We start from the raw sequence: 20991 nt of genomic DNA on the forward strand, positions 1-20991 counted from the left end.
TTGCAGGCCAGAATGGCGTTGGTTGTATACATTTTCCTTTTTTTTTTTTTTTTTTTTTCAAAGTAAGCTATTTTTTGGCGACTATTCCCATACTAGCATTGAAGATTGTATACTTACGCATGGACATCGCTGCACCACAATTGCACACTGTATGAATGCATACGTTTTTTATTTAAATTTTTCCGCGCATGAGCTGCAGCTACACACTGCTAAAGTTAACACAGGCCACGTACGTGCGCAATATGTAACTACACTAGCTGCATATTACCCGTAGGCGTTATAAAGAGATGTTATTTATTTATTAATTAATCAAGAGTGTGCAGATATAAATTTTGACTGTGCAATTAAGTTTAGACAATGTGCAGTTTTTTAAGCCCCTGTGCAGTTGGAAATACGCTCTAATAAGAGAGATATCGCGATCCAACTACGGCCTGCGAATCGACTAACTTCTTTAATTTTTTATACAAAAGTGAGGCATGTGCAGTTCTTATTATTTGCATAAACGGAATGTGCCGATAAAAACACGTCACCTAGTATTTTTTTTTACACAAATCGATAATTTACGGGCTAGCTTCCAGGAGGTCCGCATCGAATCTTGTGCGTTCGTAGCATGGAGTAAGACTTTAGCGTGAAAGCAAGCAGTTCCTTGCGTACAAATCTACGACTAAAGCTTTTGCCGCACAAGGCCGTGAATAGGCTTGGCGCTAGTGACATGTCTTAGTGCTTGTCGCATGTTTTTTCTCTCCGTGTACTTGTTGCTGGCCATCGATTAGCGAGCTAGTATATATATGTATACAACCGTAACTTTGCATCACGTCTTCCACGGCCATTTTTTTAAGGATTCTGTGTGGGTTCATATCAAGTAAATAATCATTTTCTATGCATTTTTGGCTTGGCTTTCTAATGGTGTAAGATTTTTTTTTATCTGCATCACCGCTCACAAAATACAAGTATGTTTGTATAAAAACCAAAGAACCCATACACTTAAAAAGCCAAGAATGTAACCTTTGTTTTTTTACGACTTTAATTTACGTGGTTATTATATATCTCCTGTACTATTAAGTAATATATTGTTACGTGAAATTCAAATAACTGATAAAAAACTCTTTTCACCACTTTTTGGCTTAACAGATGAGTTTTTGAAATTTTTATGTAAATTATGAGTGTTGCAACTTTTATCATCGTTACAAGATCATTCTACAGTACTTTGAGTGAGTCTACAAGTCTTGCATGATATTTCTTTAAATTAGAAAAGTTATGTGGCTGTGATAAAGAATAATATTCTTAATCTGTGTTGAAATCATCATTGACAAATTTTTTTATTCATCTTTAATTTAGTACTACATCTATCTTTAGGTATTGCAAGCTGCGTAACAAATTTAAATCCAAGTATACAAAAATATATTGGTACATGCATTCAATGTAGGTGTTAAAGGGTATACATGAATCGTCACATTTTTAAAGGCAATTACAGTTATCATTTCCTGTACCCATATCTATGACCTTTCAGATCAAACTTATATGAAATGACAAGGATAGTAAAGCAGAAGTCACTGGACAAAACAAAAGCATATTCTGTTATTTCAAAAATTAGTTGCACAAACAGCAAGATACTGTGTGGTGTTTGTTGGACAAGGAGACGTACAGGTTAATTAACTCGATCTTCTGTGTACATGTTTACAAATAACTTTAATGCGCAATCTCAGATATTCATTACAAAAAGATAATATGAAGTGTCTCTAACAGCAATTAGACAATGAGTCACTTATCGAAAAGAAGACAAAACATCGGGAGCAAAATGTTCCTAATTGCAAAATAAAAAAAAAAAAAGAATCTCACTACACAATTCTTCACGTGATAATTTTTTATAAATTCTAATATCCAGTGATTTTAATTCACCAATATCTTAAAATAAAACAACAAAATAAAACTCAATTTTTATCAGATTAATAGGCGCTTGTTGAAACAAGAATATGAGAAAACAAAGCTATTTTTGCGTTTCTAAGTTCTTTCGTTCAGAAATGACCAGCCATTCTCGGAAATCACCTAAACATTGCTCATAAGTAGAAAAATTCTCATAAATCTAATAATGGATTAGTGATCGCAAAACAATTTGTATTTTACAAATATATCTTATTCAATATCTTTGAACTAAACAAATCTGTTTTTCATCAACTAACTTATAACTTTGTCCAATACAGCACTTTTACTGTAATATCAAACTATACAACATGTTTTTTACACACAATTCAATTTAAGTAGGTAAATTATAAACAAAATAAAAGCACAACGCTTTATTCAACGGGATCCGAGGGATGAGGCACATCTGTGAGGCCACCAGTAAGGGTTTTACTACCTCTACGGTGAGGAATCATTGAACATAAAAGATTCACGAGCTTTACTCCACCATTAAATTCCGATCTCTATTACTCACGGCTACCAGTCAGGACGTAGCGGGATGGCTTAGACTAAATCATCCACAAGACACACGATGACAATTTAAGGTTTCTTCTACCAAAGGCCAGAACGGTTGCTTGAACTTGGCGAACTCGTCGATGAAAAGCTCCCGTTTTCCCTTGTACTCGCCTTTTTATTCCGCCATCCCCCTCTATTATTTAAAGCCACCAAAATCGCTAATTGTCTTCGACCATTCTCACGTTTCCTTGCACCTGGTCGTGGTCCTACACGTACTTTTCATATCCCTTCCCTACATCGGGACCCCGCATCATCCAAAAGTTCCGTAAGTTGTAACTTATTAACATTAAAAAAAGTATGATCAGTGTCAGGGGATGCACATTACTGGTAACTGGTAACCCATAAATACAAATAACAAATATTTTGTGTATGAAGTGATAATTGCATAATGGCAACCAAAAACGGATAAAAGTTTAATGTTTTAATTTTTTAATTTTTTTGAACTGTATACTTACTAGCCCTTGGTCAATACTAAGGGCTAAATTAGCAAATGCATGATAATGTGCAACTTTTTTTTCGAAATAATAGTATTTAGGGAAGTACCACACCAACTGCATTAGTCAAAGTAGATGTGCGCAGTAGATCAAACTATTTGAGACTTTTCGGTTAGAGGTTCACGCCAATGTTCTATTTTGTAACATTAATGTTTTGTTGGAACTTAGAAATTTTTATTAGTTCCTCGTTAAAAATCCAAAAAATCCAGTCAATGAATACTTTTTTTTTAGAGACATCTTAACCGTGTTTTACTGCCCTCCTTTGTGCAATTTTATCAAAATTTATTCGTTAATTCAATCAGAGTTATATGATAAAAAAAAACTTACTATAACTTCCCGTAAGTAGTCATGTTGCAAATCAAACAATTCTATTATATAATCCTTGATACATTTTTTCAGTCTGTGGTCTTGAACCTTGGCACTTTCTCAAATCATTAAGTTATTAACTTAGGAACTACATATAAATAAAATCATTTCATTAATTCCTTATGCTGTGGTGCCTCCTTAATGCTAGTAATGCTAAAATTTTTAGTGAATTACGTCAATAAAGCAAATGTTCTAAGACCATTCTTTTTCTTTTTTAAATTTACATTCAAGTTCGGGTAATTATAGATAAAATAATTATTTTTTGTGTAGCTTTGCTTTAACAAGTCTTATTATTAATGTAGTATTTTTATATAATATATATAAATCATTAACATTATTCAGAGTTTGATGGTAGTAAAAACAGTAATGAAAAAAAAAATCAGGCAGGAAACGAAACGAAAATTTCGAGAGAAATGGCTTAAAACCTTTCAAGATTAGTTAGAAAAACACAAGCTAATAAATGATAAAGCTTATTGCAAAGCTTGCAACAAGGTACTGGTTGCTCGGTATCATGTTATTGTTTACCATGCACAGAAGGGAAGACATTTTCAAGCTTATGAGAAAAAATCGCTGTACACCAAAGAGGATTTACAGTTATCTTCAGAAGAAAACAGTGATTTCTGGCTCAGAAAAACGAAGTTGGAGTTGAAGTCTGTTGGATTATGTGTTTTAATCAACATGTCTTTTAAAAATATCCTTGATATGCTCAAGACCTTCTAATCTGAGAAGTGTGGAGTATGGAAAGAGTGCTGTATGAACAAAACGAAGGCTCGTCGTTTAACTGTGGATGTCATGGCGGAGTATGCAAAACAGCTTTTGATGAACACGATACGAGAAAATCATTTTTTTATTTGTGTAGACGAGTCAACTGACATCACGATAGACAAATGTTTGGCAGTTATTATGCAGTACGTTGCTAAAAACGAGATAAAATGCAGTTACTGTGATTGAGAAAGATCGAAAAGCATCATGTGATGCTGATCGTCTGTTTAAATAAATAATTTGATTGTTTGCTAATAATAACATACCGTCTTATAATATTGTCGCAATATATTCTGATGGATGTTCAACCATGGTGAATAAAAAAAGTGGTTTGATAACAAAAGTAGCTTAAACAGATCCTGGAATAATATGGGTTCAATGTCGAGCACACAGTACAGACCTGTGCTTACAATATGCCTTTAAAGAATTACCAAAAAAAATAATGTCTCTGAGTAAATTGATTTTTAAAGTAAAAAAAAGTCTTAATAAATTACATGATCCTGCAATCTCTTTTACAAACAGTTGAAATTCCCAAGCATAAGTTGTTGAAAAACTGTGTGATACATTGGTTATACTTAGAAAGTTACGTTGATCGTATTGTATAGCAGTGGCTGGCTATATTAGAAGATTCTCCCGATTTATCATTGACCGGTGACGATGATGCAACTGAAATAGTAATATTGATGAACGAGAAACATACGAAACTCTATTTTTGTCTTTTACAACATACTTGCTTTGAACCGAAAGCGCTCAATCTATTATTTTAGCAAAAGGACGATATTATTTGCATAGCACAAAATAAAATTATGGAACGGTTGATAAATATTGCATTGTGTATTCTAAATTGAAATTACGTTTGAAGTACAGCTGCTAAAGATATTGATGTATTTAACTCGGATCATCACGAGTTAATTTGTCTATAACTGACGTTTTGTTAATTTCTACTAAGAGATTAAATCAGATAATCATTACTGAAATTCAAGTCAGATTTGTATCACTTTTGTAAGAATTCATTTCATTTCATACTCACGTTATGTTTAGAAATGTGAAGATGGCTTAAAAATTTAAAAAATTCTATTTTGAAAGCTGCAAAATGTCTACAACCAGTTAATGCTTTGTCAGAAGAGTTTCGAAAGAAAAATCCAAATATTTTTGATATTTTGATGAAGTGTTTTCAAAAATGATCTAAAGACAACAATGAGAGCTTGTTTGACGAGTGAAATGAAGTTTATCTAACCAACGTTCCTGATGATTTAATGGATTCTTCAAAGATTGTTGATTTTTGAACTTATGTAAGAGATGCAGTAAATTACGTGAAAGGTACCAGACCTTTAAAAATTATTGGGAGATTCAGTCAAATCATTTTAACAGTACCACATTCAAATGCAGACTGTATTGCAAAATTATTTTGAATTAAAAAAAAAATCAAATTATCTTTCGGGATCACTACACTAGCATTTAGTACATTTTTCTACAACGGATCGTGAAAAGTTGGAACTTGCGTAATGTTTGGTAATTTACATATGACAGAACGTGTGTTGTCACAAGTATTATTCGATAATTACTATTATTGTCTTTAATTGTTGTATGTTGCTAACGAGGAAATCTGCATTTCATGTATAGGATACTTAACTGTGTCTCATACGTAATTTTAAGATTAAGAAAAATTATCACGCTATAAAATAATTTCTTAAAAAATAATGTAAACCTGTGAGTAGATGACTTCAATCTAAAAATTCTTAATAGTTTCAGAATTTCAATAGAATAAAGAACCAAATCATTCCAAGAATTCATAAAAAATTAAAACGCGTAAAACATATTCTGTAACGTATGTAAACGAAACCACTATTTAATATTGTGTACCCCTGTTCAATAGGAATCGAATTAAAATTTTGTGAATGTTGGACCTACGTATTAATTGATGCTAAACTAGTAATTTATAATTATAATCTTACATAAATGTAATCTTACCATGTAACATACTGTCAGAGAAATACTGTTTCGCAAGCAATGAGCAGTTATATGACAAAACTGCAATATAAGAATAGCCACTACATAAAGAAAGTTATGTTTTTTGATGCAACAATATAAATATTTACTATTTTTCTTGTAAACACGATGTTAAAAGTAATGTCATATATGTTTCAGTCACGAATTCAACTGACTGCAGATATAGCATATTCTTGAGTCAGTAATAAGCTACTACAATAAAATATGAGTTTCAATAATTCTACTCATTGAAGTATTACCTACGAACAACAAATTATATTAAGTAATAAATCGTATTTTAGTTGAAAGCCTCGCAAAAATATTTAGGACATAGAACTAGAGCTAATTTGTCACTCGCTGTGTTATGGTCAATTTTGTTGAAAGTGATAGCTCATAATTAAGTGGATACCGTGTTCAGCTTATTTGCAAAAGTTCGTGAGTTCAGGTTCATAACTTTTCTTCTTTTGTAATGAGATACTTCAATAAAAAATAAGTTGCAAACATATTAAACAATAATATATTACTTATCAAAAAAAATTAGTACTACGTAACATTATATTTCAGATGTCTGCCCACTTCAAGTAACACATCTCTTTGTTCTGTCTGTTACGAGCCACTGTTATTAATGATAAGTTTTAAATTTTGTAAATCACTAACTTATAACGTTTAAGCACGATGCTACACATGGTAAAATATATTTCATTTTAGTTACGTCTTTATTAAACATCAGATGCAGATTCTCCTTGGAAATTCCATTAGTTTTCAGTATTCGTAATTTATAAACATACGTTCATAATATCATAAAGTGTAAAAAAATACTGTATGCATTTGGAACTACTTACAAAATTAGATTTAATTTTTCTATTGTCATTAAGAAATAATAAATGTTGTTAAAAATGTAGTATATTATGAGATTAAATAAATTTTGTATTGTTAGGTATAATATAGATTTTAAAGGTTCTTATTGACTTGCCTGTAATGTAAAAAAACAATGAATTACAAGTCAAATCCTGTGAAAAGTACTTTCAGAAATAGACACAACAAAAAAAGTTTTTGCCTGTGCTTGTTTTTTATACAAGTAATTCAGTTTATTTTTATGACCAAAAAAAAACTGTGCTTCCTACCAATGAAAGTTGCTCCTTCAAGCATAAATACATTTTTTATTTACCTATGACAAGTGCTTACACCCCTTAAAGTTAAAGTAACTATTATTTGTAACTAAGAAGCGCTTGAGCTCCTAATCGCTATCTTTGTTCTCCCCGTGAGTCACAAAGTCAAGTATGTTTCCCGTCGTTTTCAGTTTATTAAACTTTTCTTCGTTTGGATAAACCCCATAGCAGAACTAATCCTACGACTGGTGACATCCACTTGAAATCTATTATGAAAATTCTACGTTAACAATTTGTACCAAGTATCAAAGATTATTTAGTCAAGAAGTTCTTATGACAGTGTAATAAAAAAAAATCATACAAGTTACTCATTATATAAATTATAATCACCTGACTTAAAATAAAAATTCTGAAACTCTTAGTAAAAGTTAGGAGCATAATTAGCAAACCATGAAGATCATTATTTATTGCACGTTGGCTTTAGTTAAAAGAAAAAATGCTCACCACTTTTAAAGATGTGTTCGAATACAAATAAGAAGAAAAAAAAGTTGAGTCACACAGTCATATTTCTTGTAGTTCTCAGTAGATACAACGTTTCTCCTTTCAGATAAACCCAAAAGCAGAACTAATCCTTTGACAAGTGACATTCATTTGCAATCTTTTATCTCCATGTTGAAGATAGTAAATCTAGCCCTGATGCGACTAATCCTTCTGATCATGACCATCCAAACTTGTATGATGAATTTGAAGCCGCTTATTACCAAACATGAATCTCATTTTGAGAGAAAAACTCTACATAAATAATTTGTACCACGTATCAAAGATTATTTAATCACAAAATTTCAATAACAGTTTAAAAAAAGAATTGCTGTAAGTGACTTATTCTTTTGATCATAATCACTTAAATTTGGATAAAAATTATAAAACACTTGGTAAAAGTTCAGAGCATCAGCAGCAAACCATTTAGTTAATCATTTATTGCATGTTAACTTCAGATATAATAAAGGCCCCACTTAAAAAGATGTGTTCATATACAAGTGCGAAGAAAAAAGAATAAGTCACTAGTCATGTATTCTGTAGTTTTCTGTAGATTACACTTTTATTTAGTCAAAGAATTTTTATGACAGTGTAATTAAAAAAGTTCCTGTAAGTGACTAACTCTTTTGATTATAATCACTTGAATTAAGATAACAATTCTGAAACTCTTGGTACAAGTTGAGAGCATAAGCAGCAAGCCATCCATTTAATTATTGCACGTGAGCTTCAGTTAGAAGTGAACCCCTTTGACAGGTGACATCCACGTGTAATCTTTCATCTCTATGTAGGAAACAGTGACCCCAGCCCTCGATAAAACTGATTCTTCGGAGCATGTCCATCCAAACTTGTAATTTAATTTGGAAGTCACTTATTGCACCTAACTGGACCTGATTAAAAGAGAAAAACTTCACATAACGATTTGTACTAAGTATCAAGGACTTTTTGGTAAATGACTTTTAATCTCTGTGTGAAAAAAATTCTTTCTTATATAATTAAACCTAATATCTTGTCTGCAATCATGGACGACTAAACAAAAATTGGAATGATTCTAGTGCACGTTCAAAGCTTGTGCAGGAAACCAAACTTATTTTTATTTATTGTGTGTTTTCTGTGGTTGGGAAAAAAAGGTAAAAAACTTTAATATATATGAAAAGAAAAAAGATTCTTACAGCATGCTTCATCCTGTTGTTTTTCGTTTATTTAACCTTACATCTATTGAGCCAAGTGTTGTGCAATTTTAATTTAAATTATGAATCCTGGATGTACTTGAGCCTGTTCTATAGAGAAAAGTTTTGTAGGGTTCTTGATTTCTGCTGAAATTGTTATTATAAACAAAGTAAACACAACCTTTTTTATGAACTCCACGATTATTGCTATGAAAATACAAGGATATACGCGTTATTGCAGAAATCAATGGTTTTACATATCTGACTTAATAGGTTCATCCGTATATAAATTCCACAAGTATCACATACGCTGAACATCTTATTTTCGACAGGCAATGTTAATTTTCAGTTATTCTTCCTTAATTATTTTTATAAAACGCACACATCTAATGATTCGGCACTTTACCGCATGTGCCGAAATGTAAATAAATGTAAGGTGCGTTTTCCATTGCCTTACGTCAGCTGTCTGCTGGCTTATGAGATGCTGCCAACTTTTGAGCAGCAAAAGTGAGTTTCATATAAATAGTTATACACTTGCTTGGGCTTACGTATTAGCACTGTTAAGTATTATTTACAGTTAATTTTATGATGATCAACAATTATTTCTTTAACTTCCTGTAACTCTGCAAGGGCCAAGCTTAGTGAAATTTTAGGAAAATATTAACGTATCTGAGGTCACATTAAATGACTTGTTATTGTTTTAATAACGGCTTGAATATTATTTTACCTTTGTTATGATGTGTCTTTTATTTTACTACGATTTTCAAATGCCTAACTTAAACTTTTTTTTTATATTAGTTTTTTTCACTTTTTTATAATTTTGAGCTTCGCGGCTCATTTTTTGCCACAATGTACAACATTGCTGTGTATGCGCTCGCGTATGCTTTGGCCTTCTAGTATTTGTATGTATATATCTACAAAAATTATTTGTACAATCAACTTTGGATATTGTTTCACTGCCATATGTATGAGGCAGCTTTACTTTTGTCAGGAGTCCTGAGACCCTTCACGCTTAATTTTTTCTAATTTTTTTGTTAAATTTATAATTGGTAACTAAAAGTTCTTATATTATTGATGTCTATGTAACTGTAAGAATTATAAACTCTTTGGATACTAGTTGATTTGCTGTAATAAATTTGCACACTCTTAGATGTAGTGTATGTTTGCTGATTAAAAAAGACTCTGTAAGCTTCTTTACGTACAATTTTACAAAGGTTACACATTTTTTGGTCACGATATTGGACCTCTTATAATGATTTTCTATATTCTAATATAGGTTTGTATTCAGTAACCTCAAAACTTCGTCCTTTTTTTAAGTGACTAACGTTGCTTCGGATTTTCATCGTAAAAACTTTTTCGTCTAAAAATCAGGTTTTACTTTTAGTATTTTAAGTTCTTATTTGTTACGAACAATAAGTAGGGCCCTACCGTTAAAGCCACTACTTAAATTTTTTTTTTACTTTAGAGACTCAAGAATCAGTAACTGGGTTAAAGCATAACAGTTGGCTTACATAAACTTCTAAATTTTTTTTTTAACCTACAGTACAACTTTTATGTTCGTGTTTAAAATAAGCCTTATCTTTGTTTATCACTTTTTTAATTCTTTTTATAGCCAGTTAAATGCACACAGCATAATGACACGATATACCAAGCCAGATAAATTTATTTTTTCTTAAAGTTAAAGTCTTCTTTTCATTGACGACGAGTTTGTTTTCGAAAAAAAAATTCAACCAAAGATAGTTAAGAATAGTTAGTACTTGATAAAATGGTCGAAAGTGATTAAAAATGTATTCAGACATTTTGTTAGTTTATAGTCATTAAATACTTCTGATAACTTATTATTAACTAGTTACATATGAATCATCACAGTAGTTTATCTAAAGGTTCTAAGTAACGATATTAATATCTAGAACAAGAGAAAGTTTTTGAGTCAAGGTAAAAGATTTTTTTTTGCTAATAGAAACTTAAGACTTTTCAGCACATATTAAAAGAAAGAAATTTGTTTAACAATTTTTTACAGGTTATAGAAAAAGTTTACAATAGTTGATATTAGGTGTCCCTAAACAAATGTTGATTTTTGTTTTCTAATGACCTTAGTAAGCACATACAAACGTGGTACGTTGTGTACATTCATCGCATAAGTGCGCAAGAATGTGAGTCCTAGGTAAAGATCTTACTCGCAACCAACTTTAATGATTTATCAGAAGTTTAAAATGGTCTAAAGTTGAATAGCGATTTCAGTACTTGTATATCGAAGTTAATTAGATACCGATGAGTCAGCTGTTCAACAATTCTTAGACAATTAGAACTTACAAGACATCAATTTTCCAATTAAAAAAAAAAGTATAAGCGCCTGCTAATGACAGAATAGTACTTTATTTCGGGACTTCCAACAACTTAACTCATTGCATATAAAACACAATATGAGTTTAAGTTTGGCATAATAGTAAACGTCAAAACTACCAAGTTAAGAAATATGTTGCATAAAACTTTCTTTTATAGAAAGGTAAAAAGTCATATAGTTTCACATATAACTGTTTTATTGATCATTGATTAATTATAATTTTTAAAAAAACTGAACAACTTGCAGTAAACATAAGCTGACTTTTGGAGAGTCAAAAGACTTTTTATATTTTTATTTTTATCTGGGGCCATTTACCTTCCTTTCGTGACCTTCTTTATGGACTTAAGGAAAATACATTTTTAATTAATCTGAAGAAAAATTTTCTTATAGTTTATAATTTTCCATAAATGCTGGCTTTTTTATACTTTTATTTATTTGCGTTAAAGTTTCAACTACTTTGAACTTCTTCGTAGAAGTAAAATTTTGGTTCAATAATCAAACTTGCTTGGACCCGCAACCCAAGTATATTTATTATAAAAACCTGATTTTTGTATAGAAAAAGTAGAAATTTTTTTTTTTTTAATATTTAACTAATTTTTAAGAAAAAGCCTTAAAGATTATTAAATACTGCATCAAATTGGTTGGCATTCATAGTTATGTAATAAGTGAGCTTAAATTGTTTCAGTCAAATTGTAGCTTATACTTGTTGGTGTTTGAAATAGACTTGTATAGGAAATTACAAAACATTATTTTAACGACTCTAAAACTCTAAGAAAAACACTAATCAATGGTCGATAATTAATAAGAAAAGATCTTACCTGACTTTTTATCTTGCTTTAATAAATCGAAAACTGGGGCTGTTAAAGTTTTTTTGTGAGCCCATCTGCCTTTAGAATTAGGATAAACAGTGTTGCTTAAATTAGTTGTACAATTATAATTGGAAATGGCTTCTTGTCCTCTTTTTATTTTTTTTGTAAGTTTTTCACTCCCAAAGTCAGAGTTTTTTAAATCTGCGAAAAAAAATCAATTGAGTTTGCAAGGTTCTTATACATATTAACCTTGGTAACGGTGAGAAGCTCGAGAGCCTTATTTTTTAACTTTTTTAAAATTTATTTACTATATGATTATCTTATCCAATACTATTTTAACTAATGTACAAGTTTTGGTATATGCATTTGAAGTATAGTTTACCATTGTAGTACTAACCCTTGTATTTGTTACAAGACTTTGATCCCTTAAAGGAGCAGGAGGGGTCACCATTTTTGTAAGTTATTGATAGTAATAAGCTTATTCTTTCTCAGTAAAAATTTTTTCTTATGATACGTTGTTGTAGTTCTTCCTAACATTAAGTGGACCAGAAAGCTTTTTGTGTAACTCCACCTTCTAATGATGTCTAAATAAATAAAATTAATAAGAATGAAGTGTAAATTAAAGGTCACAAATATCTAAGGTTTGAACTTTTCCTTTGAAATAAAAAGCTTCTACAAGTGTAATAACATAAAATGATGCAATGCTATTAAAAAAAAACGTTCATGTTCTTAAAACAAATACTCGCATTTCACAGTATTAATTGACAAATTTTCTGTCATCGGCACTCTACATTTATATCTTACAGTATCTTACAATTTACTTACGAAATTAGGTAAATTATAATAACTATCATGTCCTGTATTTATACAACTACTTTTTTCTATGACATATTACACTTACTTGTGCTAAATAGTATGCATAAAATATAACAAACTACTTAACAGACGTCAATGAGTATCGATGCTGTTTACAACAAAATTGGTAGAAGATACCAAATATTGTATTTGTTTTAAATTGCTTTATTGAATTATAAAGCAATTTTGAGCTCGCTTTTATTAAACTAAATAATAGCAGTAAAAGTACAAGAGACTGCATACATACGTATCAAGATAGAGATGTAGGCACAACTAGACATGATCTTTGACATGAGGGTTGGTGCCGAAGTATTGTTGCAGACTGCTGCTGTCGGACTACAGCAGAGCTCTGGCTCATGCATTGACAAAAGCTGCCTCAGCTAGATGCAGGTACGTAGAGAGCTAGAGAAGGGAGGGCGCTGAAGGTGCTTACCAGCGAAGGATCATGAGGTGTTGCTAAAACAATTTTTTTTGTTTTTTTTTTTAACTAAATTAGAACGGTACTATATTGTTGCGTTTGCGCCCTGTTTTCGTCCCTCTTTAAACTCAAGAATATGATCCTTGTAAGTATTAGGATCTATGATTCTTCGTACTCTGCAAATTTCTATCGTCCATTGTTAAATACTTTTAAACGTCTGTAGATTTCTACTTGAATCAGTCTAATTTACTATCTTAAAAGATATAGGGTCATGACTATTCATACTGCCTCACGCATAAAAGACTTATTGCTACCGATTTCTCGACCCTTTTTTCTGAGATGTTTCTTTTCCGTATGAATGTATTCAAGGTTGACGATTAAGCTGTGACTGATAACAAATGTGACTTTTTATTAGGTGTAGCTTGAAAAAAAAGGCAAAAGACGTTGAAAGTTGGTTAGTAAAATCTTCAGTGATAACATATTGAGGACAGTGTTAGTTAAAAATACAATGACTGCATTGCATGCTTGTAAAAACACTGAGTAAAAAATGTTTTTTGAAACCACTCGCATTAAGATTTAGGATCAAAAAATGCTGACATTGTTTATCGCTTCAATTCAGAAAAATTTGAGAAAAAGCCTAACACCTTACACTTGAAGGAATACCGAGACTAAAAATCACGGAAGCATACATAGTATAGCATACTGAAATTTAAGTTCTTATCTCAATCCTGCTTCTTCCTGTGTTTTAGCACCACAATGACAATCCTGTGTTTAAGCACTACAATAAAGTGGAAAAAACTAGTTTTGCCAAGAGAACTAAGAATATTAACGAAATCGTAACTTAAAAATTAAATTTTGTTATACCAAAAATTGAGACTCTCAACCATAGTAGGTTTTTGAATACTAAACGATTTCTGTTACAAAAGAAAACGATATTTTTACCATTTAACAATACTTGTTATTTCTATTTTAACACTTTTCCATTATTTTACCATAGACAGAAGTCATAAAATTTTTACATATTTTTCAGAAAAATATACGTTTGATCAGTTTGGAACATCTTTGCCGATACAAACCTGAGGCTCGTACTATTAATAATAAGTAAGTAACTGGATAAAAATATGCAGTATGTCCAAATGGTCAAACAATTTAAACTCTAAATGGTAGTAAACGTAACAGTTAACATTTAATGTCTTATTTCAAATATGTAACAAAACCAGCCCTTTCTGACGTGTTTTATTTCCACTATCATATTCAAAAGCGAATCTTATACCAGCTCAATGTTTACAAGCCAAAAAAAAGTTCTTATAAAATTTTTATAATTATCTTATCTAGTAGATACTGGAATAAAAAACGCTCGTACTCAAGGTAACAACTAGTCGAGTTACTCTTAATCAAAAATCTTATTTTCAACATGGTTGTTAAATGTACACAGTTCCTCAACGGGTTAATATATAAGTTAATATTATTTGTCCCAAAAAAATGGTATTAATATGAAACGGTTGTGTCATTATTAAAAGTTAAGACTTTGGTGAAAAGACTATAAAAAAATATACCAAAATTATATAAGCAAAAAGTTTATATGTTACAGTTGTGGAAATAGAAAACCTAGAAGATGTAAAACATAATAATATACGTAAACATAGCAGAAATAAAAAAAATGTTATTCGCATACTAATTCTGCTGTTATAATTCTTCAAAATAAGAAAAAAATAACGTGGTGTGCACAGACAAAGTTTAACTGTAAGTATACACTTTGTAAAAGGACGTAAACCACAACATACACAAACACATTGTTCCTTAAAAATATTAGAAAGATATGAAGAAAAGACGTGGATAAGTACACTACCGCTTATCAAGACCAAGACAACAGAGAGACATCGTGTACGAATGCATGACAGCCTAGCAGGATCAGGATAACAAGAACACGTAGTTAGTAAAAACACACTGTCACCTAGCAGGACTAGAAAGATAAGTAGATAGTGTGCACAAACGTACTGCTAATACGCATGGCTTAGAAGCTAAGGGGTGGTGTGTGCAAACGCAGAGGACCAGAACCATATAGATAAGGAGGTGGTATACGTGACTTTATTTGTCACTGAGCAGGACAAGAATACATGGCTCCTAGGTTACTTAGTTTGGATTTTGTGGCTAGAAGCCTCAGCAGCATGTCGTTCCTAATGCCGCTCTTTTATTTTGTATAATAGCAGCAGCAGGAATCTGACAAGGCATGTTTGCTTCTCTAACAGATTCAAGTATCGAAAAAAGATATTTTCTCGCAAAACACGGTTAACTTATTTGCTATAGTACACTCAATTGAGGTGGGGCTGCCAAAAATAAGAAATTATTTCTTACGGAAGTCACCAGAATGTACAGAGCTTAATAAAAAAATTAGTTAAACATTTAAGAAGAAGAGTATTATACTTAGTATGATACATTCAGTATACATATTAATGTTTGTAATTATTGCTTTCGTATTAAAACGAGTGTCAACGTATTTGGTCTAATACTAGGTAGAATCAAAGGCGGTAGCCAAGGTTCTCTTGGTATTGGATACAAACTTATAACAGATCGGCAGCATGATTTCGATAATAAAGGACTTTTCAACGTTGAAGCACGATAACAGCCTCAAGATGGAATAAATAATGCTTACTTGATTTACATAATGAAAAATGTATTTAAAAAAAGTCGATACCTTTGGAATTTTTCTGTACAACTTACGAAACCAATTTCCATTCATTTAAGCCAATCAAGCAAACATCAACATAGACATTTAATACAAGAGCAAATTGTTCAGAAACTCTATAAGGAAGCAAGACGTAATTATTCGCACCGAAAATACTACATACGTTGCTTAGACGAGACTTGGCAAGCAGACCTTGTTGAGATGCAACCTTACAATCGTAAAAACTAAGGGTATCAGTATATGCTTACTGTAATAGACGTTTTCTACAAGTACGTATAGGCTTTATCAATAAAAAAAAAGAAATAGTGAAGAAGTGTCAGCATCGATGCAGTATATGTTTAAAGAAGGCAGAATACCAGTGAATTTTCAAATCAATTGTGGCAAAGAGTTCTACTAGTAAAATTTAAAAAAATTGATTATAAAATATGAAATAAGCTCTTACTTGTTTGTTGTAAGCTTGTAGTAATCTTAAAGCATCTATATGCAAGTGATTTAATCGTACCTTAAAAGACCTAATTTGGAGAAAATTCCGCTAACAAGGCAATAATCAATGGTTGCCTCTTTTGAAGACATTATTAAAATGGTATAACAAAAGAAAATATCGAGCAATCGATATGGAACCAAAAGATGTAAATTCTCAGAATAAAGTCCAAGTACTAAGTAAGTTTGAAAAGAGATTTAAAGGTTGCAGCAAACCGATGTAAAAGCTTAAAAAAGCTGATAAAGTTTGCATACGCAAGGCCTAAAATTTATTTGAGAAAAATTATACACCTAACTGGTCAACAGAAATATTCACAATTACTCATGTGGCAGCAACAAATCCAATGACGCATTATCTTGAGGATAATCATTATCAACCCATCCCTTGAGGTTTCTATAAGCAGGAACTGTAAAAAACAGATCGTCCTTATGTTGACCTTGTAGAAAAATAATTCGAAAACGAAGAAATCAAGTTTTCGTTACGTAATTTAGGTTTTATTAAATACATAACCGTTGAATAAACAAAAATAACTTATTAAAGAAAAAAAAAAAATTATCTTTACGATCTACATTTTTTTTGTATTTGAAGTATTATTTAAACATTATCAAAAATTTGACATTATCAGAAAGATTTTCTAATACAAAATGTAACGTATTTATAATAAAAATCAAGAGTTAAAAAAAAAATATACACAAGATGTTTAAAGAAAAAGTTTTATTTATTAAATTTATTCTTAAAGTTTAAGACTTTCTAAAAAAAATGTCAAGTTATGATATTTATTATACGTTACACTGAGCAAAAATTTCTTTAATACATCGAACATTTCGTTAAATTGATAATTATTTCCATACAGAGCGTTTCATATTTTATTAAGAAGTAAAATTTAGAATTCTTCGGTCAATTTAGCTACAATTTTTGGCCCATGTTTAGTATTTACTTTCTTTAGCTTTCTTAATATGTGTCGATGCCTTTGAACTATTTGAAGCTCTTTTCTGGTGGGCAAAAACTCACTGTTTGCAAGTTTGTTCAAAGTTGCTAGATCCATCTGTAATAATACAAAAAAAAAACTTTTTTCTTTTTCCAGAAATTATGTCAAAAAAAAAATATCAATAATACTTTTAAATATAATAAAACTTTGAATTTTCTTTCTTATTACTTTATTTAAAGTCGTTTGAGTTCTCCTGTTTTCTTTTTTGAGCTTGCTGTTGACAATCGATAATGCTTCCTTGATGTTAGTAGCCCGTGATGCTTGATTGTGGTTAGTTCTCAATCATACTTGCTTGCTTATAGTTGATAAGACCCTGCTGTTGCTAAGCAGCCTGTGCTTAAGACGTTTCAAACGTTGAGAAAGCTCTGAAGCTCGCGACAGCTCCTTATATAGGTTTCCCTCCTCTCTTACCACTAATGGTAGTGACTGTGGCTCCACTTCTTCTCCTACCACCTCCAAGTTGGATAGATTAACTATTATATGTGACTGTTAGGATTGACTGTGATTAAGAGTTTTTTCTTCTTTTTCGTTATATTTATGCTCCACTACTCTAAAATGTCCCCAAAGGAGAGTGTTATTCAGTTGGTTTGTAGATAGCGTTTGTCATCTGGCACCCTAAGCGCAATTTTAACTTTTTTTTTCAGCAAAAATTTTATAAAGTCGTGACCTGATATTTCTCTACTCTGAGGAGGCGCTTCTATTTTTTGGCAAACACCTTATATAGTCATCAATACACATTGTATCGTTGACCACAAAGTTCTTGACTCTTTGGTTTTTTCACAGGTTTTTGATGATGTATGCTATTGCACACATTTTTCTACGAAGCTTAACAAATTTCAAAATAATTTGTCTATTGCATTCGTCTTTCATTAGACTAACAATTTTATTATTCTGTAAAGGCATGTTAAAGTCACTGTCTCTTGCAGAATCTCATGTGTCGAATTCTCAAACATTTTTTTGCATCAATTTATAAATGATAATATTCGACACTTTATACATGAGACTATCTGTATCAGTAAAAAAAAGTTTGGAGTGATCTCCTACACAACTTTTGATAAGATCATAGTAAAATCTATGTATGACTGTTTTCGACCAATTCAAAATGCTTAGTTCAACACATTTTACGTTTCTTATATAAATTTTATTACGCAATAACTGTATGGCTACGAGTTATTCATCAAAAATATCGCAACCATGGAAACTAGAATATGCTAAGTACCCCTTAGCTTTATACCGACCTTTCCAATAATTAATAAACTTTACATTACCTTGTTTTCACTGGTTCTCCATTGTTTCCCTATAAACTGCATTATTAAATAGAATAACATTTTTTTTAATTGATTTTGGGCATTTTGACGTTTTGTACCATGTTTACTTCAAGGATGTAGCCAATTTCAGCATCAACATATATAGTAGAAATATCTTACTCATTGATATTTTTCATTCATCAAAATTTATATTGAGGTAAAAATTATCTCATAGCCTAACTGTATAGTTTGATGAAGTCGTAATACATAATTACTTACCTGTTTTCACTAGGTTGATAGCCTTCTTTCATGTACGAATTATTTGCTTTTCCATATCGAATGCTATAACTAACTAATTCTCTCGCTCAACAAATATAAGCATGTTGATGTCAGTTAATAGTTCCAATGTCACCTGTTACATAGATATCGTACATACATTTATATTTTATATTATCTTTTTTTTCGATTAGTAATATAAGTTACCCTTGTATATTGCCTCTTAAGTAAGATTTAATGCTGTATGATAATGTGCAGGGTCTAGTTGTTATCTCCAATTACTCATAGAATTTTATTGTCATGACTTGTAATTCCTGCTGACTTTTCAGCTGTCAGTAATCGTAGACTGTCTGCTAGTTCATCAGGATGGTCCCAGTGTATATATCCTATTTACTGCAGTAATAAAGCTGACTAAAAACAAGGTAGCAACAATCCACCATTTTTACTAACAAGGAGATCGAACATTGGATCAATAATTTTATGAACTTTATTGTTATTTTAATTAAGTATAGCTCCATTTTCTTTAAACCCTTCCTTATAAACATTTAAGTGTTTAATATTTTATAACAGTTTTCAAAACTATCCTGTGTTATCAAAAATTGGTTAGAATGTTTTTTGGCAAGTTATTTTTTTAATCTAATACTTATTGTATAATTTAAACTATTAATTTTTTTATGTTTGTTTTTAAAGTCTATTCGTGAACTACCTAGCCTGTACTCTTCTTTTTCTTTTCGTAGTCAATACTTAAAATCTATTAAATCTCTCTGATTTCAATTAATTATTTGCAAATAAACTCTATTTAATAAATTCTTACTAATTTAAGCATCATCACAATATTAATTGCAAATTGTATCATTTATATCATTGTCATAATCGTTACTTTCACTAACGGCAAACTTGAAGGTGATATTACCTTCACTTGATAATTTTCTGTTTTGTTGTTAATGCACTTTATCGACTTTATTACCTTTAATATTTTTACTCTAAAATTTATTTTGAGTCACAGAATTATTACCTTAATACTTTTGTTCTTTTGTTTCGGTAGACGATTTTACGAGGTGATCTGTAACTGGTTTGGAAGTTTCTCAAAAGATTTTCCTGCCTTATTTTTCTCAAACTTTTTCAGTCTGTTCTTTCTTTTAACAGCTTTTCTTGACTCCAGTTACTAAAGTCGAAGGTCTTTTTTTTATTTATAAATAATAATGCTTTAATGTCTCATGACAGGCTGTAAATATTGCCCATGGTGTGCTCTCAATGTATGGCAAAATTATGACAACCTTTAGTGTATTGTCCACTGTCCATTGGTTTATCTTTGATTATAACAGCAAAGCCATGTTTATCATTATTTTAACAGCTGGAGTATAAATTTCTAAGTTAAATGTACGACATGTCTAAGCTAACATGATCATTATACACATGCTTTTAAATAACTTCGTCTTGACAGAATAAAACTGAAAAATTCAGATTATACCTAACACGATGCCTTAGCACTTAAACGTATGCCTTACAAAAATAAAAGCAGTTCACATTCTTGTGTCCACACATGCAGAAATAGGCTTTTTCACTATCATATAGTTTACATTATCTTGTTTTTAGCCAGCTATATCATCAAAAATCGAATTTCAGAATTAGGTGAAGCATCATCTGGTAAGACTACTGTATTATATTTACTAAGAGGTAAGTATTTGACACTTTTTATAAATAAAGCCTCCAATAATTATTTAAGGAATTTGTTCTCTGCCTGATGCAGTGACTTCCAAAACACATTCTTAAACTTAATTCCATCCAGATGCATGATTGAAGCTTATAAGCTATTAATTTTATCACAATTTGATTGACCGCAAAATATGGCGTGTGTATTGTCAGGCAGTAGTTCGTCGTTTTGATTCGATTGCTTTTCTTGTTTTACAATAGCGTAAAAATAACAAAGTTGTAATTTTAAAGTTTGCTCTTTAAACTCAAAGTCTGCACTGTATGAGAAAACGATTA

General features: G+C 30.8%; 1 protein-coding gene across 1 annotated transcript in view; it reads right to left on the reverse strand.

The window, feature by feature from the left end:
• LOC106644845 (uncharacterized) overlaps positions 1-20991 on the reverse strand; it is a 2208360-nt gene that overhangs the window by 347670 nt on the left and 1839699 nt on the right. Inside the window, exon 41 of the mRNA XM_089592443.1 lies at positions 12061-12252. Within this exon, the coding sequence (XP_089448569.1) occupies positions 12061-12252 (192 nt within the window). The remainder of the gene's footprint in view (positions 1-12060; positions 12253-20991) is intronic.

Source organism: Copidosoma floridanum, unplaced genomic scaffold (genome assembly GCF_036245765.1).
Source record: "Copidosoma floridanum isolate Cflo_tuat_1 unplaced genomic scaffold, Cflo_Japanese_pri ptg000017l, whole genome shotgun sequence".
Taxonomy (NCBI): domain Eukaryota; kingdom Metazoa; phylum Arthropoda; class Insecta; order Hymenoptera; family Encyrtidae; genus Copidosoma; species Copidosoma floridanum.